General features: G+C 41.2%; 1 protein-coding gene across 4 annotated transcripts in view; it reads right to left on the bottom strand.

Moving 5' to 3' along the window:
• NMS (neuromedin S) overlaps positions 1-23,346 on the bottom strand; it is a 373,480-nt gene that overhangs the window by 64,239 nt on the left and 285,895 nt on the right. For all 4 annotated transcript variants that reach the window (XR_015299176.1, XM_086933393.1, XM_086933392.1 and 1 more), the window contains 2 exons: positions 12,332-12,373; positions 5,567-5,618 (listed from right to left, as the gene is read on the bottom strand). Coding sequence is in view for 3 of the 4 variants with exons in the window: in XM_086933393.1 (XP_086789519.1) it covers positions 5,580-5,618; positions 12,332-12,373 (81 nt within the window). In the remaining variant the exon portion in view is untranslated. The remainder of the gene's footprint in view (positions 1-5,566; positions 5,619-12,331; positions 12,374-23,346) is intronic.

Consider the following 23,346-nt stretch of genomic DNA (forward strand, 5'->3'; position numbering starts at 1 on the left):
TATCATGCTTCACCATGGATTGTACAATTCGTTGGGGACCAATCAGGGTGGATGGTTAGTGTGGCCATTAGGCACTAACGGATGTCAGGTACATTTTCTAGGTGACACCAAAGGGTTAAAGATCAGCAGGCCCAACATATGATATGCGCAGACACAGCACTTAGGCGTGGAAACAACTTACAGTATTGGGAATTTATGCTTAGATTGGCTAAAAACATCAACATTGTCCCAGGTAAACAAAACTTGTCCAGTCTTTCTGATGGCATGGGACTATAGGACTTTTCTTAGGTCCTCAAAAACCAAGTCAAAACCGCTTCTTGTATTCAATATACAATGAAGTGTGGAAGGTTTCCCAGCAGGAGGCTGCTGAGAATCTGCATGAGATTGACAGGGATAATTTAGAAAGGGCTTTGGCAGTATTCAATAATAGTATGAACACCGTGTCCACTAGGATTTACTCTCTAGGTAACATCATGTTGTCTGCAATAGACATTATACAGAGTGACATGTCTTCTTTACAACATGGGTGGTGACAGCTTAGAGCATTTACGTTACTGAGCTGGACTCTTCAGACAGTTCATGCTGGTCATTTTCAATGGTGACACCTTAAGGCCACTAGCTTGTTTTTACCACACAATCTTACAAAACAGCAAACCATCATGGCAAGAAAAGACGCTGCATACACTATGTTACACATTGAGAAATTGGAGAAATTACTATTCACTGTTGCTGAAACCCCTTCAGTGGATTGAATAATCTATAGATTTATTTTTCTGCCAATTTGGACATTTGACTTTGAATTTGTTTGTAACATCATCAAGTAGGAAGATATGAAGTGCTAAGAGAAGGATATGTGCACTAACCATGGATCTTACCTTTCAGATACCGCTGTAGGAATGATGAGATTCTTAGCAGGACTGACTGCAAGAGTGATTTGGGGCATTCCTTAGTATGCAAGGACGTTTTGCTTCATGGAGCATGTAATGCGTTCGTGGCAGATTTGTCTTGCTACCTGAAGGGTTCTCCAGCTGTAGTGATCCATCCGGCTTTCAGATTGCTCTCAAATTTAGTTTTTTTTATGTTGATCAAGGTTGCTGTGGCATGAGACTCATTTCCTCTCTGGTGATCGTTTCTGCAGTTGTGACCTGTTGTACACAAGTACTGTTTTCACCTGGCCGCACAGTTAAGGAGGCAACATTTTGGCCTTTGAAAAAGCTTTTGAATGTGCCCTTTGATGCTTTGAGTAGACTGAAAGCCTTTTTGTTCAGAAGAATGTGGCCTTAGGCAAGAGAGAGTTTTGATCTCCAAGTTGCAAGGTCTTCTTCTGAGATACAATCACTACTCCGCAATAATTTCCTATTACATTTCAGAGAACTTATGTACCACAGTTTTCACATGTCTTGTGCCGCTGGAGTAGCATACTTTTTTCAAGACAATTGACTCTGGATTGGTTACCACCTTACAGACAGTCTTTGGAGTTATTTCATCATTTATACACTCAGTGCTTGAAAGCATTTTTGGAGGGCTTCCGCTGGTCCAGTTCCTGATTGTCGGGACTGTGCTTTTATTTTTTCTGCTCCACAATGGGTGTCCCTTCAAAGGGCCAAATGGAACTGGAACTTTCACATGTGCTCCTGTGTCATGAACGCATGATACAGTGTTTTGGTGCACCCTTACTTCTGGAACTGAATGAACACTGGGTCTTATCCTTTTGGCCTGTGTGGCTGCACTGCGTGCAGCCCGTATTCTCCTATCAGCTTTCACTTTGGAGTGTGCCCTGGACATATGCTTAGGAACACAATCGGTTCAATCTCTGGACATGGAACTGCTGGTTGGCCCCCTACGGCTCACTTGTACTGTTGTTCATTCCACTTGCCTTTGCTTCAGAACGCATCCTACAAGCCCTACTGGTATGGTTCTGCTCCTAGTGATTTTGGACTTGGCACAGCTTCTGCAGATTCTTCATTGGGTCCTCCTCTCCTCCTGGATGGGAACATATTTGCTCTATGGATCTGAATGGATTGGTGCCTCTGGGACATCATCTGCAGTTGCTGGGAACAGCAATGTTTCGTCAACCTCTCTGAACAAGTAAACAATCTGGCAGTTTTGAGTCATGGGACTTTTTAATACGGCTTTGCTTTTATATGCAAAATTGCTTTTTAAAACTTTACTTTTACTACATCTTTGTAGGCGTTTTAAGTGACTTTCACTATGCTCTTTGCTATTAAACAAGCATGATGCTTTTTTTTAGATTTTAGTTTTTTTTTATACATATTGGACCTTATATTTTAGCATTTGTCTATGATAGCTTTTATCGACTCACGCTGAAGGAGTGGGTATCAGGTGGTCAGGTTAAGCCCGGTTAGAAACACCACCATTTTACATGCTCTAGTTTCTTAAGTTGCCTTCTCTCTTAAACACAGTGACTTCTGACATACATTTGCGTGTGTGAGCATGCAGGATAACATTTCCTGAATCTGCATTGCTTACATGTCCACTTCGTGGGCACATTATCATAACACCTTGAACATTCAGTACAAGGGATAAACTTCACTGCACACATTTTATTATTGTTATTGCCCAGTAGGTGACAAAGCTATAGAACTAGAATAAACAATAGTGGCCTAATTGGGGTTTCAACATGCAGCATAGGTACTATTAATTATATATACATAAAAACGTCCTTGCTTAGATCAGAGGAGCACTCAGCTGGCACTGCGAAGGCTCTACATGTCGGAATTCCAGCCCAGCTGATTCTGTTTACCTCTATGAGAAAGGATGCCCGCCTCTACACCAAGACAAGCACCCTGATGACACTTACCCAGAAGTAGTGGGGAGTTAAATCTCCAGGCAGGGATATTTTGGCAGATCACCGACCCTAGGCAAAACTAGGTCAGGGAGCACTAGGTAGGAGCACACTATTCTTCAAAACTTATATGCCAGCATATATTCACTGTTACAGAACGATGGTGGAATTGTTTATCTTTTTCAGTTTTCTCATAATTCTAATTTTACTATTCTATTTCCTACTATTAATCATTGCAGTGCACATATTTTACTCAAGAATCAAAATGCTTCAATAAATATTGAAACTGTATTTCTTTGGGCATGCATGAGAGTCCAACCGAAAAGGTTCTAGATGTGCTACCATAATTTTCTTGGGGAGTCAAGGTTGTAATGTTCTGAGGTTGCATAAGGGGTCTACAACCAGTAGCTTGTAAGCTACTGCAGCTCTCTAGCTACATCTGAGTAGCTCACCTGTGTGCAGCCCAGCTAATTAAATTAGACAGCTTTTGCTTGGTTGAAATATTATACATGTAACAAAAAAATGTATACAACACTAATAATATTAGTATCTCTCAATGCATTTCATTGACCATGAGTAGCTCTCAGTCCAGAAAAGGTTGGAGACCCCTCTATCTGTTACCTGATTGGGTTTGGGGTACAGATAGTACACTGTGAGCTAACAGGACTACAAGACAATATATCCACGGGGTGTGCATAGAATCAGTCTGGCACAATCCGGATGTTTATGTTGTCCAACAACGCACAGTTTTTACTAGGAAATATAAGGCCTTATGATAGGGCAAAGGGGTGAGCTGATCAACTTTTATTTTTCATCTACAGTGTTTTTCTGTACTTGACAGCAGATGTAAGGGCGGAGGGAGGAGAGGGTTCGACAGGGCAGATATATTTTAATAATTTTGATTATTTGTGCATAATTTTCTTTTACTGTGTAACCTGTGTTGGCGTTGGAATTTTCAAATGCAAATCATTACATGTCTTTATAAAAAAAAACTTTTTAAATGAGTTTTACTTTGAAGCAAAACATTTTTATAAGGTCAGAAGTATGGGTTATTTTAAAAAAGCATAGCAATAAAGATTACATGAAGTACTTGTGTTTTTTTGGTGGAAAAGAACAACGTTTGACTATCTGTGATAAATTTGTGAGAGCTAGACAAATTTGTTTAATACAGGTACTTGAAAATGAGAGGGATGTATATTTTTATTTTGCATGATTTTCTTTAGAATTTAATTGTATTGTATCAATTTCTGAGTAAAATATGTCTTCATGTCAAGTGGTAAGGCAGGCATTATCTGTTGAAATGCTTCCTGACTGGACTGCCTTTGGGCTCTTGGTGTTTCCCAAAGGTGTTGTGTTACATTTCTTAATATTCCAAGGAGAGAGCACTGTATCCAATATTTTATCTGGATGACATACTTCTATTGTCATAAGGTCTTTATGGATCAATTGTGCTCCATGGTCTACCTATTAGGACCGTTGGACCTGGCATGGTCCGATTAAAAACTAGGCGAAGTTGGCGATGGAACCAAATATCGCTTTGGGATTTAAAAATTTCCAGTTGGATACAAGAGACCTTTTGAGTCTCCCATGCAGGTGAGCCTGATAAAGGAAGATATATGTCACGCTTCAACATCAGAGATGATGATTGCAAAGGCTTTAACTCACTTTATTTGACTCCTTTTACCTTGAATTTAGGCTATTGCTGTAGATTGGTAGCAGGAATCTTTGCATGCTAGAGTTTTCTCAACTGAGGTCAGTAATGTTTAGTGCTGCTCTAGATATACACCATTACATCATCAGCCATTACTTCTTCTACATTGTTTCAACACTTTTATTTCATCTTTCATTACCTTGCTGTATATGACTTCTATAGGAAGACGCTATCATTTACACCAGATTCTAAATCTTGTAACTCACTGCTATGATGTAGCAACAGTTGATAACAAAACATGTTACCCATCTATAATTCTACATGACATGCTATATTTATCAGCTATCTTATCCCTACCTAAACCTCATCTCCTTGTTGGGCCCTCTACTTCAACATTAAACATATCCTTTCTTTGTAGATGGCAATCTGGCATGTTTATAGGCACCTCAGCAAATGTTTACAGCTTGTAACCTTGGGCCCATGGAACTATAAAGATGTTCCTTGTCATGGCATGTTTGGGCACGTTGGCGCAAGGAGAAGTTTTAAGAGGTGTGGTGCAGAGGCTAGGACAGCTGACTCCGGAACACGGGGGCTCACAGTTCGATCGCTGGCGGAAGGTTAGCCCAGCAACTTGTGACTCTGGGAAATAGTTTGCTTAATCTTCCCGACTGCCCCCAGCGCCAGTACACCTCACCTGGAATAGCTGTGAGCTTTACAAATGATGGCATTATTATTAATATTACTAATCGCATGGAGGCACCTTCAGTAAATGTTTCAAACAGATATCAGGTTTGTTTTAGGATGATTTTGGATGGTCTTATTCTTCTGGAAGGCAGTTTGATTGCCAGGATCATAATAGATATTTACCTACTAAGGCTTCACTTACAATTGCTTGTGTAATGTGAACATACCTGTTTATAAGTTGGCCTACTGATGAGAATTAGAGATTGGGACAACTTTCTATGAAGCTCACTTGCACTGCCGATTTCCTATACAGGCACTTTCTTGCATGTGACAGTGAGACACAATTGTACATCACATATTACAGAAGCAAGTTTTTCTTTAACTTTTGTGCACATTCTTAAGGACATTTGGAAAGACAAAGTTACCTTTTAGAGTGAGTCATTGTTGATCTTCTTCAGCTTCTCTTCCATTTCTAGCCTGTAAGGTATAACATGTTATCTGTCACTATGTGTAAAAAGTTAGACGAGTATCTCTAAATCCAAATATGATTTCTTATGTAAGCAGATATAACGTTTTATTTTTCTGCAGTGAATCTAGGAGACTATCCACATGATAACTCAAGAGACTGTGTTTTAATAATGACATTTAAGAGTTAAGATCATCTTTTTATTCAACTAAAGAGATGACTTTGTAAAGTGTTTCCCCATATATTGATAAAGAAATCTCAGCCTCACACAGGTATAGGTGTTAAAGGAAAACTATAGATGAACCCATTGACTCTAATTCACAAAGGTAGTTTACACTTTTGAGTACGTTTACATGTGTAGCAAGTTGTCTAGTTTCGTTATTCACAAACTCCAAGGATAAGCGTACTACAAAAGTGTACTTTACATGTCTCCAACATCAGGGAGTGGATGGGTGATGTTCCAACCTAAATCCCTCCCTGACCTTAGAACCCTTTTACTCCTCCCTAATCCCATCCCCTTTTGTAGTAAGCCTGCCCCTTTTTCCATCCACTCCCACCCACATTTACTGCTAAAATGTATACTTAGGTGTGCAGAGACTACACAGTCGGGCAGAGAACTCTGCACACATAAGTATAGCTGATGCAGAGGCGTAAAACTCCACATGTAGTTTGTGAATTGCAATTTGTAGTATGTTTTGTAGTACTACATAACTTACAAAGTGAACTTTGTGAATCAGTCCCTTACTACTTCTTATGAATGTGGACTTGTAAATATGGATATGGATGGTTAAGAAGCACAGGCAAAGCAAAAAGGAAGATGAACGCCTAGTAATGTAGAAGAATAAATGTAAGGATGGGCAATTAAAGACTAGTGAATGTGAATGGAGAAATATGCACTCAGTTTCCAGGTTGTTTCTCCCCCAAGCTTTATAGAGAACATATGCTGCACATAGCAGTGGGAGAATTTAACCAACCAGGCTTGCATAGGGGGGCCAGCTAAGAGATTGATTGCATCTGTAGGATAGCTTGGATGGGCTTGACTAATTGTTTTCTTACTGTTAGAGAGCAATCTTCTTGGGCAATGACTTCAGCCATGGCCTGCCATCACAAGCATTAATGATCTCCTTAACAACCTTTGGATTGTACAACAGCGTATTCAGCTACAGAGACAAAAGTTGGAACGTGACTGGTTGGATTCACAATGAGTAGAGATCACCTTGTTGGGTCATCGTTCCTGATTTTGGTGGCCTAGACCCTGCTTTTTTTGAGAAATGTACATTTTTTCATGTTTTGTACTAGGTACCCTGATCTGTTTGAACTGATCACATGACAACCTGGTGGTTCTAAAAGTCAGTGCATCAAAATGACCTATTTTCTGCAAAAATGTGCTAGCACTCGTTTTCCCAGAGGTGTCTTGTGTACTGATGCTAAAACTTCATAGATGGAGCACACTACTTTCTAGTGGTTGGATCTCACCCATAACGTTCACTAATAAAATGGGGTCTCCCTTCATCTCTCGCCCTCGTGAGATGAGTCTGGGTTCTTTCATTGTGAACACCAGCATAATAGACATGTATGCACAAATCGTATTGTGGATGTATGATAAAGACTCAAATAGATGACCAGACTAGCATTATTGCATATAACTTCACCTTAAATTATATTAATTAAATTAATTATATTACACAAAATGTCAAGGTCAAAAAGTACAACAGAATACAACACAATTATGTTCTTTTAAATACTTCAAAATGTTCACAGACCTAGTACAAAGCAAGGCTGCACTATTGTTTCCGCTGAATCACTTAGTATAATATACATTTATTGTAAACAGCATTATGCCATGCAATATAAATATACTTACATAAATAAAATCTTCCATACATAGCAAAAGTTTACATTTTACAGTAGGATCATAGCAATCACACAATAAAAGTCTCAGGTCCTATGGCAAACTTGAATGAGCAGCCAATACATCAAAGGTGAAAAAATAGCAAAAGTGTTTTGCATTTTTTTCGCCTTCACATCTTCATGTTCGAATCCATGAAGGGAAGAAGACTAAACTTGGAAGAAAACTCTGACTTAGGAAGAAAACTCTGACCTTGATGGTGATTATTACACTTTGAATCTTTGTTTGAATTTCACCATCCTCCAGTGTCACCACGACCATTCCCTAAATTTGTCTCGCTTCTTTTGGCCTCTGATTAGTAACAGGGTCACCTTTTTCACTTTGAAGGAAGGTTTTTTGGAGTTGAAGAAAAGTTATTTGTGAATGATAAACCGACAGTTTATCAGTGGTGTAACGCAAAATGATGGTGCCCCCCTGCAGAATATGATGAGAGGCCCCTGAGTCTCCCATATCTCAAAGATATTCATTGGACTTTGGCTCAATAAGCCCCCTTGAAGGGTCAGGGGCCCGGGTAACATCCCTGCAAGGCATTCTTCAAGATCAGGCTGATGCTTGCTTAGGGGACCAACCTTGAAGTCTCATAATGTTGGAGTGGCACAGATTATCCACGTATGCCAACTCATTCTCAACGGAGACCATGGCACAAGGCTGAATTTAAGAAATATTTGCTGATCCATCTCCTCCATGTGTAACAATCAATTATAGGTTCTCTATTTTCCTCTTTGTAGAAGACAGTCGCTATTCTGGTTGCTCCAATTCATCTCATAGACTGCCTGCTTTTGTTCCATTACGACAAGCTGATTATGAATCTTGCCAATGAATGTCAGCAGTCATCTGTTCCCCTTCAGTTATGTTGGAAGGGTTGTCTTCCTCAGTTTCAGGTCGACCACATACAGGGAAGGGGTGCTTCTGAAGGAAACATCAACCACAATTGAGCCCTTGTTTCAAGAGTAGGCCCTGTGCTCCAAGTTCACCCACTAATTGTGACTTTCCCTTTGTTCTTAAAGGAAAAGCCATTGCCCAGGGGAATAACACAGGTCTACACAGGCCCCCGCATCCCCCACGGTGCAGGGTGGCCCGAGATGCAGGGAGCCCCCTCAGCACAGTACTGAGGCCTGAGAATTAAATCCGGAGCGGGGGCCCCTCCATGTACATTGCAAGGGGGGCCCTTAAAGTTTTGTTACGCCACTGCCCTTGCCCCACTTGAGCAGGCAGTGATGACCATCCAGGAACCGTCAGGTAATATCTTCATTATTAGCTGATGAACCTTATCAATCAAAAGGCAATGGCCACACAAAGGTAGCTTCTTCAGGGCCAATACATTGATCATATGAGTGCCACTTGAATTCTGGTTATCAGGCCATGCAGTCTTTGCATTTAAAAAGGCTACTAATCATGCTGCTGAAAAATCAATAATCTCAAAGCATCAGCATGCTAGTTGTTTCATATAATCAGTGTGTTTGCCCTGAAGAAGTGGCAGGACAGTTCTGTCACACAATATTTTTGCTAACGATCTTGTGACTTTCAACCATTCCCGAAAAACGCCTGATACTAAGGTAGGTGGCAAAAAGTGACAAGTTTACCCAAAAATCCATGGGCTGGAATATACACTGAGTAATACCAGTAATTGTGATTCATTCAAGCATTCCAGCCCTTAACCTTTTTGTTTCCCCAATGCAATGCCGTATGTACATTGGGTATACCCAGACATGGGGTCTTAGTTCACTGTGCCGCAGGAAATAAGCTATACCTCACCCTTGAGCCCTATACAGGCTGAAACTAGTATGTGGTTGTTTGTATTCCTATCTGGATGGAAGCTGACCTTGGCAGTAGGGTCTGGACTGCTCGAATTGGGGCATATTGCATACAGCTGATTTCAGCCTGCATTGGCATAGTGGGCATAAAAAAAAAATCACCGGAATGTGGCCCTAAGCAATAATGCACTGTTCACAGTGTGAGAGCAAGTTGGTGCCTGTGCTCTTAACAGTGCATTGACCCAAATAGCGAGCAATTTCTCAGCCTGTGCCTTCTGCACCCAGTTAAGAGTGCACTGTGGCATAGAGTGGGACAGTGGGCCCAATTCACAGAACTAACTTAAGACAAAATCCTAAACTTACTACCAATTTGGTATTCACAGAAGGCACTTGCTCATTTTGGTATTCACAGAAGGCACTTACTCATTGATGAGTAAGCACCTTCTGTGAATACCAAAATGAGAAACTTACTGATTTTTAGTAACTTACTAATTTTGTTATTCAACAGAAGGCACTTACTCATTGATGAGTAAGTGCCTTCTGTGAATACCAAAATGAGTAACTTACTAGTTTTGAGTAACTTACAAATTTTGAGTAACTTACTAATTTTGGTATTCACAGAAGGCACTTACTCATTGATGAGTAATTGAATTGAATTGAATATACACTTGTATAGCACATGGCTAACCAAGGGCATCCTAGCGCTTATCGTGACACCTTGTAAACATAGAATGATCATGGAAAGAGGAAGGTTTTTAGCTGATTCCTAAATCTAAGGTAGCTAGATTCCAGTTGTAAATACTCTGGAAGCTGGTTCCAGAACTTGGCTGCATTATCGGAAAACTGCCGACCTCCAGTTCGTGACCGCTTGATCATTGGAACTGCGAGTAGTCGTTTGTTATTGGATCTAAGAGTTCTGTTGTGGCAGTATAATTGCAGTATTGACTGAAAGTGGAGAACTCTTTCGAGAAATAGATTTATGAACAATACACATAGCCTTAAACCTAGTTCTTTCCTGGATAGGGAGCCATTGTAGCAAACCAACGGCAGGTCTGGCTGACACACGTTTGGGGATATTCATTAGAAGGTGGGCTGTACAATTCTGAACGACTTGCAGTATCTTAGTGGTTCCTAGTTGGGCACCCAAATAGACTGCATTCCCATAGTCGAGGCGAGATAATATGAGTGCCTGGACCAATAGACGTCTGTCATCAAAAGGAAGAAGGGGGAGGATCTTCCTTAGCATCCTTAGTAGTCCATAGCAATTTGCTGAGACTTTACGAGCCTGTATTTTAAAATCGAAATTGACGTCAAACCAACTTCCCAAACTCTTAAATTGATGAGTAAGTGCCTTCTGTGAATACCAAAATGAGTAACTTACTAGTTTTGAGTAACTTACTAATTTTGAGTAACTTACTAATTTTGGTATTCACAGAAGGCACTTACTCATTGATGAGTAATTGAATTGAATTGAATATACACTTGTATAGCACATGGCTAACCAAGGGCATCCTAGCGCTTATCGTGACACCTTGTAAACATAGAATGAACATGGAAAGAGGAAGGTTTTTAGCTGATTCCTAAATCTAAGGTAGCTAGATTCCAGTTGTAAATACTCTGGAAGCTGGTTCCAGAACTTGGCTGCATTATCGGAAAACTGCCGACCTCCAGTTCGTGACCGCTTGATCATTGGAACTGCGAGTAGTCGTTTGTTATTGGAGCTAAGAGTTCTGTTGTGGCAGTATAATTGCAGTATTGACTGAAAGTGGAGAACTCTTTCGAGAAATAGATTTATGAACAATACACATAGCCTTAAACCTAGTTCTTTCCTGGATAGGGAGCCAGTGTAGCAAACCAACGGCAGGTCTGGCTGACACACGTTTGGGGATATTCATTAGAAGGTGGGCTGTACAATTCTGAACGACTTGCAGTATCTTAGTGGTTCCTAGTTGGGCACCCAAATAGACTGCATTCCCATAGTCGAGGCGAGATAATATGAGTGCTTGGACCAATAGACGTCTGGCATCAAAAGGAAGAAGGGGGAGGATCTTCCTTAGCATCCTTAGTAGTCCATAGCAATTTGCTGAGACTTTACGAGCCTGTATTTTAAAATCGAAATTGACGTCAAACCAACTTCCCAAACTCTTAATTTGTTTCTTGGGAACAGGAGGTGAAGCTAACCAACTGGGCCACAAAAGATCTATGTTCGCAGGGGCAGAGTGGCCCAGGAGCATAAGTTCTGTCTTTGCTCCATTCAGCTTTAGGAATGATTTGTCCATCCATTCAGATACCTTTGCAAGGCATGAATTAAACCAGGCACAGATTTATCTTGCTGACTGAGGGTGACCTCCAACTGAGTATCGTCCACATAGGTGACGATGTGGATCCCCCAAGGAAGCATCACATCCTGCCAGAGAACTCATGTAGATGTTAAACATGGTGGGACTTAAAGAAGACCCCTGGGGGACTCCACAGTGCAGAGGAATCTGCTCTGATGAGGCATCCTCCTCATAGACAGAAGAAAATCTGTCTTCAAGAAAGGACTGCAGCCATTTCAGGGCGATTGCTGTCACCCCCACCTCACTGAGTCTTTGGACCATAAGTTGGTGGTTAACGGTATCAAAGGCTGCGCTGAGATCTAACAAGATAAGAGCAGCGCAGCCTCCATTGTCCAAGATTTTTCCAGACTCTTCAATCACAGCAAGTAAAGCAGTCTCCGTACCCTGTTGGCACCTAAAACCTGTTTGAGTGGGATGAAGACAGTTGTAGTACTGAGTAAGTGCCTTCTGTGAATACCAAAATGAGTAAGTGCCTTCTGTGAATACCAAAATGGTAGTAAGTTTAGGATTTTGTCTTAAGTTATTTCTGTGATTTGGGCCCAGTGTGTCTTGTGAGTAATAAGGGCCCTGATAGAAAAGAGTTTAATGGGTACATCTAGGAGCATCAGTGATTACATGCATAGTATAAAAATACAAAACAACTCGAAAGCATCTTCCATCACCTCATTGCTTGCAAACAACATGAATTTTTATACATTTAAAATATAGACAAATTGATGTACCCTGAATAGAAAGAATGGCCTCCCCACAGTGCCAGAGCTATCCTGTAAGAAAAGAACGGATACATGTATCAAACAATGTACAGCTGAGTAGCACACACAACAGTGTTTTGTGATTGTTGCTCTTATTTATGAATGATTATTATTTTAAATGTTCAGGCACTATATGTACAATTGTTTTTTAAACAGATGGGTGCTTCTTGCCTGTCAACTGGAAATGCATTTAACATGTCAAAAAATACACATCATTTATCTGCAGAGGGCATTAAGAGACAGTGGTTATGTATGGATGTCCCTTATTGATGACTATGAGTTCCCCAGTTGGAGGAATAATGTATATACCTATCTTACGCAAAAATAATCTCTGGTTTCACAGGAAATTTTCAAGCAAGACATCGTTTCTATTTCATTATTTTATTATTTACCAGTAATCTTGATGACTCAATTACTCGTGACAGTTCTAGATTCCCTCTCTTCCAGATACTATACTAGTACTAGTCCCAACGGCAGTAGTTTAATTTGGTATACATCAGGAAGGAGGGGCAGAGGTGCCTTTTACAAGGGCAGGAAGGGGAAAAAACGCCCATAGGTTTGCGGGATATATATATATATTCAAACTCGCATACATTTACATATATACATATATATATATATATATATATATATATATATATATATGCAGACTCATATATATATATATATATCTATATATATATATATATATATATATGCAGACTCATATATATATTTATATATATATATATATATCTTTATATAGATATATTCACTGGAAAAAAAATAGCATAAAGTCACGTTATATATAGGTGTTGAAATAAGATAACAAGTAGTGTTTAAAAACTAAAAAAACACTGAAATTCATCAGTTATGGATTATTGAGCTAACTCTAACTTGTTCCTTTGCCATGCTCTGCTTATGACCTCACATATTACATCACTCATGACATGTTAGATTAAATCACTGATGACATCACTGATGTTTATCTGAATGGTAACTGTGTGTAACTGCTGGTTGTCAGAAAGTCATCTTTCACATTCTTGCTGGGAGGAGACCTTGAATTGTGTCATTAAAACTCCACCTCTGCCAGCTGGGTGTATGGTAATAGCATCGTTTTTTTTTATAGTTCTGGTAGTGCCCTCCTTCGTCACCTGAGAGGTTATAGTACAGTCTCTTATATTCAATTTCAATCCTTTGCAGGTCTGCTAATTAACATGCCCAAACGCTCTTAGTTTATCAGGAATCACATGAAATGGTGGAATAAACTGAGACCTAAGTCTAATATTGATGGTGCTGTCAGAGGCGGTAGTTCGTAGGCAGGCAGGACCGGCACAGGTTAGAGCAGTGGGGCAGGTGTGGGGGGGGGAGTTGACAGACGACGGGATAGGTAAAACTAAATAAACAAATAAATAAAACCACTTACCTTGCGCTAGCCCCATCGCTGAGTAGGCAAGATGCGGTGAGTGCAAGTTAAGTGGTTTTATTAATTTTGTTATTTAAATTTACTTATCCCATCATCTCTCGACTTCCCCCCCAACACTGCCCCTCCCATGTCCCGCCACCAAACCGCTCTTACCTGTGATGGCCGAGCTTGTTCGTAGGCAGTTTTTTGAACTAGTAATGCAACTCTCATTTCTATTCTTAGGGGTCTTGTTCTTAAGAGTGTCCTTGCAGGTGTTGCCTCTCCCTCCTCGAGGTCCTCTTGCCCTCCATTCTCCGATACCTCTTCCTAATAAGATTAATTGGGGATGAAATTGGGGTGGAAGAGAACAAGAAAAGGGCAGCAGAAATAATCCAGGATTTCTTTCCTGCATGGACCTTCGTCACCACTGCTGTCATCCCTGGTTTTGAAAGTCCAGTTTCTAGGTCTCTTCTTGTTGCCTTTCATGGCATCATATTTGGGACTGGCATAGTAGTTCTATTTAATACATTAATATATTGATTTATGTGAAAACCTTGAAACATCCCTTTTGAGTTTAGTCAGATTTGTACTGGCAAATTGAGATGGCTCACTGTTTATTTCTTCCAGTCTTTTTTTGTGGCTGATGATATATGCCATGTTTTTCAACTTCCTCTCCTTCTCTTGTAACTAACTTTATTAATGTTTCAGATGGCATCCGCAGAAATTTTTACAAGGGGAGGGGCAAAATGTTAATGTCATCACCATCCTCCGACATGATGTGTGCCAGGTGGGGCACAAGAAACACTGGAGCATAGGAGAAGCCATGAGGGGCAGGGAGCAGGCTGCATATGATCTCATACACCATAGGGTTATTAGGCTGCAGCCTTCTCTTTCTTTTGTGGCTTTTGGTAGATATCATTCGCACCTTCTAGCAATTGGAATCAAAAAAATGTACTGCATTATGCTGCAGCCCTATTTTTGCTGCATAATTTAGTTAACACTGTGACAAAATTGTATCCTCCATTGCTGCATAATTCTGTGGCCCCAAAGCAGACAGCACACGTTAAAAGAGCTTGTGCATGAAGCAGAGACCCTAAAGCTTGCAAACTTAGTTTGGTGTGCGTGCAAATCCTGCATTGCCGATCCCTGGTGAGTTGCACTACTTCTGCAGAAACAAGGCCAACTGAGGTACCAATGGGTGAGGCGGACTAGCTCAGGGTCCTGTGACCTCAGTGATTCTGTTGCTCTAGTGTGTGCTGCTTCGTAGGCCTGCCCAGAAGACTGAAGGTGAACTTCGGTATGGATTGTGGGGGACAGACCTTCAAGGTTAACCCACTCTTGCCACAGCTAGGGACATGCTGGTGCTAAGACACAAGGGCTTCTAAGGTCTAGCAGGGCCTTCTAAATTCTAGCATGGGAATGTGCTTCCTTAGGAGAGAACGCGGTACAAAAGGGGGTGGTGATGGACGGAGCATCTGAATCAATCAAACACTCACACCCAGTCAAAAGATCTGGGTTTAATCCATCACTGTTCTTTAGCCCACTCTGCCACCCCAGTTCAGACATGGCTATATGCAAATCAGTCTGACCCTGTGCCTCATGGGAACAGTCCAGCCCGAACTGCCAAGCCATGTCTTCCCTGGACCGGAAACAAGCTTCCGAGGACCGGTTTCTGGCATTCCAGCCGCCTTCAGCCCGGCTTGCTTGAATCCAGTGGCAAAGTGAGCAAGGGACTCACGTCTGAGCATACCCTGCCACACTTATGGCGGCAAAAATGCGGCACAAAAGGGGGTGGTGATGGACGGAGCATCTGAATCAATCAAACACTCACACCCAGTCAAAAGATCTGGGTTTAATCCATCACCGTTCTTTAGCCCACTCTGCCACCCCAGTTCAGACATGGCTATATGCAAATCAGTCTGACCCTGTGCCTCATGGGAACAGTCCAGCCCGAACTGCCAAGCCATGTCTTCCCTGGACCGGAAACAAGCTTCCGAGGACCGGTTTCTGGCATTCCAGCCGCCTTCAGCCCGGCTTGCTTGAATCCAGTGGCAAAGTGAGCAAGGGACTCACGTCTGAGCATACCCTGCCACACTTATGGCGGCAAAAATGCGGCACAAAAGGGGGTGGTGATGGACGGAGCATCTGAATCAATCAAACACTCACACCCAGTCAAAAGATCTGGGTTTAATCCATCACCGTTCTTTAGCCCACTCTGCCACCCCAGTTCAGACATGGCTATATGCAAATTAGTCTGACCCTGTGCCTTTACCCAGTTCCCATGGGGCACAGGGTCAAGGCTGATTTGCATATAGCCATTGTCTGATCTAGGGTGGTGTGGAGTGCAAAAAAATGATGGTTTTAGGCCCAGATCTTTGTACTGGGGTGAATGTAAGACATTGTTCTGCATTCTGTCCATCAACTGTGTTTTTTGCAATCCTTAGGAGAGAAGGCTGAACCTGGTTCCCCAGTTCCACATTCGGCAGCTCTGGGCATAGTGCCACATCTTCTCTCCCACTGAACACCATACTCTTCCGCTAAAAGAAACTTTAGATGCAATCCAATTGTGTTCCGCTATAAACGCCTGGAAACAACTCAATTCAAATTATGCACTAGATAAGAGTAATATTCTGTCTAAAAAAAACAGTAACAACCTCCTGGAAAAAGTAAACACATACAGGGAATGCAGGACTGAGTAAAGTATGTGACATGTAAGCAGGAACAACATGCTTACCTTAATGCTTGTGCACTCGTTATTCAGAAATCAATTAGTGTTTTTGCCTGAAAAGCTAAGGACATGACTACAGGGCCTGGAGGGGACCCGTTTCAATGTCCATTGCTTAAATCCTTACAAAACATAAGGAGTATGGTTTTAAAATACCACATTCGTGAACATTAAGCTGCAGTACACTACACATTTCATAAACTAATAAAAGGAAAACTGCTGATAAGGATCACATGAAACATTTTCTACACCATGCATCAACCTCTAAATCAGGCTGTGGGCTGCAGGGACATCAGAATAAGAAGTGTTTGTGAGGCCTTGCTCCACCCTTTTCTTATTACTGACCAGGAAACTTCTAACATCCTCTTCTGCATCAATCCTTCACTTTGTCATTCAGTGTTCTGTTTCTCCCTTTGCCATCGCCCTGCTCGCCCCTTTTGTTTCCTTCCCTACCTTTTCCAAACTCTTGTTTTACCCTTCTTTCAACTTAGTTTGTCCTCACTTCGGGGGCATATGTAGGTAATTTCCATTTTGCGATTCTCAAATAGCGATTTTTAAGGAATCGCTATTTGAGAATAGCAAAATGAAATGTAGGTAATAATTCGCCAATTTTTTGCGAATCTCTAACATTCTTTATTTGCGATTAGCAAATTGCGAATCGCAATTAAGGAATGAGTGTCCCATTCATTCCTATGGGCCAAAAGGCCTATAGGAATGAATGGGGATACATTCTCAAATTGTGATTTTCTGTGAGAAAATCACAATTTGAGAATCGCAATTCCAAGGGTGCCAGGGTGTCCAAAGGACACCTGTTGCACCCCTGGAATGTGCCTGTAAGTACATGTGGTGCACATACGTGCCCTAAGGGCATGTGTGTGCGCCACATGGCACATGGCACTTTGAATTTAAAAAAAAAATGCATTTTTAAAGGAAATCGCAAAATACCATCTACTTGAAGTAGGGGGTATTTTGCGATTCCTTATGCCAAAATCGCAATTTTTAAGGCACCCCTACATAGCATTTAAGGAATCGCAAAATTGCGATTCCTTAAATGCTATAAGCAAAATAAGGAATCGCAATTTTTGCGATTCCTTATTTTGCTAAGTGCCACCTACATACCACAGGGGTGTTTGCGATTCGCAAACGCCGAAATTTATCTTTTCCTTTGTTTTTTCCCTCTCTTTCTGCTTCTCCCTTAATGTGCCTATCAATAATTATTTCCCTCCCCCTCCACTCTAGCCTCTTTTTCTCTTTTCCCTTGTCAATCATTTCTCCCTCTTTCCTCTTCCCCTCTACATCTGTCTTTACTCCCCACTCCGTCTCTTATTTCCTTTTCTCTTTCTTTTTATCTCTCCTTTCCTCTCGCCTCTCCTTTTGCCCCAACATAGGTTAATTCATTATTTTACTGAAACTTTGTCAAAATCGAATTTTCCTTTTACCCTTTTCTAGTCATATTTTTCTTCAAATGTAAAGTTATCTGATATAACATTATATTTGAAAAAAAATTTATGACCAGAAATGGGTAAAAGGAAAATTCGATTTTGACAAAGAGTGTTTTTTTTCTGAAGTTCCATTTCTCTTCAAGGTGCACAGCACCCTCCCCATTTCATAAACATATGGAATTTCATTCGAATGACACTCCCAATCTACATCTGGTATCTATAGCTGGTATGTCACTGCACAGTATTTTAAACCAAGACAGCTGGCATTAGCCCCCCCCCCCCCTGCTCCCCAAACTCCTCCTGCAGCTTTACTACCGATCGTTGTGGCCTGCTGCGAGGGACTAAAGCCAACGTCCCCTGTACTGCTCAAAAGCATCAGCAGCTCCCCGAGGACCCCGTCACCTGCTGAGCCCTGGGGTGGGAGGAGATGCACCATGCTGTGCCTCCACCGTCGGTCCATTGTCATTCTGCCCATGACAATGGAACGCCCTGACTGTGGCTTGCTAAAAGTCACAGCCAATCTATATCATTCTGATTGTGCGCCAGCAGGAAAGTCGGCGCCGGTATGTGGACCTGGTTTTCCACTTTGGATGGCCTTGGGGGGGGGGGGCTGGCCTACCTTCTAGAACAGGGCCTTGATCGGGGGGGGGGGCAAGCGCCCTTCCTTGCCCCTTCCTTGCCCCCCCTGCAGACGCCCACGATCACGGACCTTGGGTAAGCATTGTGTTGCAAAGACAGTGGCCCGTAAACACACGCATAATTGTAATTAATGTAGCCAAATAATGACTTTATTTATACACAAATTAATTTTGACGATGAAACCAGAATTGTTTTTGGGATTGAACCGTCATCTTTAACTGTAGACTACTTTCCACCTTGGGGACAATAGAGCTGGCCGCGGTCTCGGTCTTAGATACGCACTCTGATCACTATTGTCACATGTCTGTATCACCAATGAGAGACCACCAAGCATGATTTTCACCTACACCCATTGCACTGTCATTTATGTTTATTGTATAAAAGTGTTTTTATTTGTGCATCAACACATTCATTGTTTGGTTACATTTCTACAATTCTGCAAATGTTTGGGGGCCACTGTTAATGCGATACAACTTTATTAATGGTTCTGGTACCGGTCCTATTCAAGTTTGTATAAAACAGGTACCATTAATAAAGTGAGTTACAATCTCCTGCCCTGGTAAAAATTTTAAACACACTAGCATCATTACATAAGATTAGTTAAGGACTACGGGCCCGATTCACAGAAATAACTTAAGACAAAATCCTAAACTTACTACCATTTTCGTATTCACAGAAGGCACTTACTCATTTTGGTATTCACAGAAGACACTTACTCATTTCGGTATTCACAGAAGTTAGGAGTCCTAACTTTAGGACTCCTAAATGCCTTCTGTGAATACCGAAAGTCTTAAAATTAGGATTTTTCTCAAATTAGTAGTAGTAAAGTTAGGACTCCTAACTTTAGGACTCCTAAATGCCTTCTGTGAATACTGAAAGTCTTAAAATTAGGATTTTTCTCAGTTTAGTAGTAGTAAAGTTGAGAAAAATCCTAATTTTAAGACTTTCGGTATTCACAGAAGGCATTTCGGAGTCCGAAAGTTAGGAGTCCTAACTTTACTACTACTAAATTGAGAAAAATCCTAATTTTAAGACTTTGGGTATTCACAGAAGGCATTTAGGAGTTCTAAAGTTAGGAGTCCTAACTTTACTACTACTAAATTGAGAAAAATCCTAATTTTAAGACTTTGGGTATTCACAGAAGGCATTTAGGAGTCCGAAAGTTAGGAGTCCTAACTTTACTACTACTAAATTGAGAAAAATCCTAATTTTAAGACTTTGGGTATTCACAGAAGGCATTTAGGAGTTCTAAAGTTAGGAGTCCTAACTTTACTACTACTAGATTTAGAAAAATCCTAATTTTAAGACTTACGGTATTCACAGGAGGCATTTAGGAGTCCTAAAGTTAGGAGTCTTAACTTTACTACTACTAAATTGAGAAAAATCCTAACTTTAAGACTTTCGGTATTCACAGAAGGCATTTAGGAGTCCTAAAGTTAGGACTCCTAACTTCTGTGAATACCGAAATGAGTAAGTGCCTTCTGTGAATACCAAAATGAGTAAGTGCCTTCTGTGAATACCAAAATGGTAGTAAGTTTAGGATTTTGTCTTCCGTTCTTTCTGTGAATCGGGCCCTACATTCTTCAAAAGAGCACAGGATGAGTCCACCTTGCACTAATAATGTATTGGTGTATGTGCCCCCTATGATGAAGCATGGCGCCTAGTGTGAGCGAGGGGTACCATCCATTTTTTTTTATAGAGGCAAACCAGTAAGCCGCTGAATGTGGCCCCCTTAAAATCTTTTGCCAATATAAAACAGGAAAAAGACAACATTGAAAATTACCCTGACCCTGGATTGTGCAAGAACCTCCCTAGTCTTTTTGTTGAAGGATTCTGGTAGTGTGTGGGAGGCTGTACTGGTGGTTGGCTCTTGAATCCCTCTCTCTCCCCAGTAGATGTTTGACATAATTTAACAGCATATGGAACCAGTGCATTACAAATGAAATTAATCTAGTTTAGATAAAACCAATACCCCTCGCCCCCCACGTTTTTGTTGCCATCTAACATTTACTCCAGAGGAGCAGTCTTTTCCATCATTAAACATCATCAAGAGCTCTGAAGTGACATTCCTTTCCCTGGCTCTGTTGCTGGCTCGCCATTTTACGATTAGTCCGACATAGTCAATCCAACCAAGGCTGGACGACAAAATAACGCATTTGTGAGTATGTCTGTATTGTTCCGACACAATCAACGACAACTCCCATAGTACTTGGGGTTGTTGTACCATGCGCTTTGACATCCAGTAAGGGTAATGCCTTAACCTTTTTGATGCAACGGACGGCCCCCGAAGTCACAGTGGGCGTGTGTGTCTCCGATCTGCGCACAAGTTAGATTCGGCCTCAACCCGGCAGATAGTCCGCCGCGGCGAAAAGGTTAAATACAAAGTGCACACAGTTCCACTCCATCCTTAGAACCAAGACTAACAAGGTCTGGTGTCTTAGTGGACAAATGTGTCTACTGTAGGGGCATGTGTTCGACCTCATGGTCACAGGTTCAAATCCCAGAGGGTCCACTCAGCCTTTCATCCTTCTGAGGTCTATAAAAAAAGTATCATTGAGTTTGGTAACAATAAACATCTGTTATTCATCACCAAGAGGCATATGGGTGGACATGCGCTTTACAAATACACGTTATGTTATGCCTTGGGATACATATCTCTGCATCCCTGTGTTTGTGAAATGGTGTATGAAATGCATAATGGTGTAAAAGATGGCTCGCAATTAAAGGCTTTGCACAAGAAGAACGCCTACATCTTTCCAGTGACTTGCTCTGCAGTTTTGTAGTTGAAGTTACACAGAGGACTTTCCTGTTGCCGAACTGTTCTACTTGCTTGTTCTTCTGTAATGAGACCCTGTAAGGTGTTAATGGGGCCTGCTCTGGATGAAATTACCAGATGATGTACAAGGAGAGAACCTTGCCCCATGCTGATTTTAATTACATCTCTAGTTTGGTGACCTCATATGAGATAGAGTACATTAAACTCAGAGCAGAGAGACAGCTGTGCATCAGTAAAAGCGGGCTCAATGCCAAATGTTTTTCTGACCATCAGAATGGAGAGGCCGCCATACCTACTGTTAAACAGCTTATCCACTGACCCACCCGCTGCCCATTTTGATGACTCTAAAATTGGATCGCTTGTCAATTTATCAACCAAAAATGTGAGATAATGATACCTTGAAGACAAAGGGAGCTAAGATGCCAACTATTAATGGCCTAGCCCGCACGAATGCACCTTTCTTGTGTCTTTTTATGCACAGTGTAAGCCAAAACCTTTTGATTTGACTAAAATTATATATATATATACAAGATACTACCTTATATGGGCATTCCGCGATTCCTTTTGATCCAACGATCTGTTGTGTCTTTCACATTGTGTCATTATGTTTTTCCACAAAGAACACATCCACACAAAGTAGTTTAGTGCCAGGTACTACTATTGCAATTGCTGTTTTTCAAGACCAAAAAATGTCTGCTTTTAGCCAATTTTTTTATACACGGACAAAGGCCCAGCACCTCCTCCAATAAAAGTGTTTGGAAGAATTGTGGCCAAACAAGTATTGATAAACACGAAGTCTGCCAGTCAGTGCCACACTCATTGGCTATGCCAATGCTTGTTCATGCTGATAGCAAGAATAGTATTCAAGGTATTTTTGCTTCACGGATTTGTTCCTTGCTGCAGCCTCACCAAGGTCAAATGGAGGAGAATCATATCAGTCTCAAGGAAAGATGGCAGGGGGTTAGCTCTCTTCCCAAAATGGGGCCAATCTTCCTTCCCGCCCACTTCTTCTTCTAAGCTGTTAATGTATACATTAAACAAGAGAGCTGCAGACACAAGGCCCTTCCTGTTTCAAAACCTGATGTATGTGGGCTTGGTTAATTAACTGCTGCCTAGACTCTTTGCTCATGATCATGCAATCCTCTATAGCTCACAGAAGCCATCGGTTGGTACACATATGACTTCCCTGCCTTGTCAGAATTGCTGGGTCTACAAAGCCTTCTAATCTCTTTTTTTCAGATGGACCTCGTGAGTGAAAGAGTGATTCAGACAGAACCATTACTTCCGGCAATCCTTTCACAGATATTTTAGATGTGCGTATGTTAATATTAGGTGATGGCACCCACTGGTTGAATAACCCCACCACCTCTCCGGGAATCGATTTCCCACTGACAATTCTTTGCCAGGATACTTTTCTGGATTTTCTGACCAGAATATTTTTTTAATAGCTTAATACGTATTGCCATAAAACGAGGACCAGTGCAATTTTGAACGTTGCATTGATGCCTTTTCCCAGTATTAGATTTCAACAAGAGTCAAACTTTAGGGACAATTGTCACTTTCAAAGCACTATATCATTTAAAATTGTATATGTGTACAGAATGTTTTACTGTGAAGAAATATATACGGTATAATCGATACCACAATTCCCATGGATTTGCAACAGGTCTCCATGAGCTTTTCATTGAAGTATCTATAGAACCTTGGGGTTAGAATATTTCATATTCCTATCAGAAAGTTTCCTTTCTTATGGCCTTGAAAGATGGCCTACAAAAAGACCAAAATGTATTGCATTGCTGCATGTAATCCGCATAACTATAGTTTCCGGTTCGCACCGGCATTTAGGTCACTCCTATATATACAGCCATCCACCGACCCCCCCCCCCGGGCTGTATGGCTTCATGCAAGGCGTTCAATCCACTGCCAATCTTCACATCAAGCCAATTAACAGGATGGAAGTCAAATAGGCAAAACCCTACTCCATTTTGGTGCAGCAGCCTTGCTCCATATCAATTCGCC

This window comes from Lissotriton vulgaris, chromosome 8, assembly GCF_964263255.1.
Source record: "Lissotriton vulgaris chromosome 8, aLisVul1.2, whole genome shotgun sequence".
NCBI lineage: Eukaryota > Metazoa > Chordata > Amphibia > Caudata > Salamandridae > Lissotriton > Lissotriton vulgaris.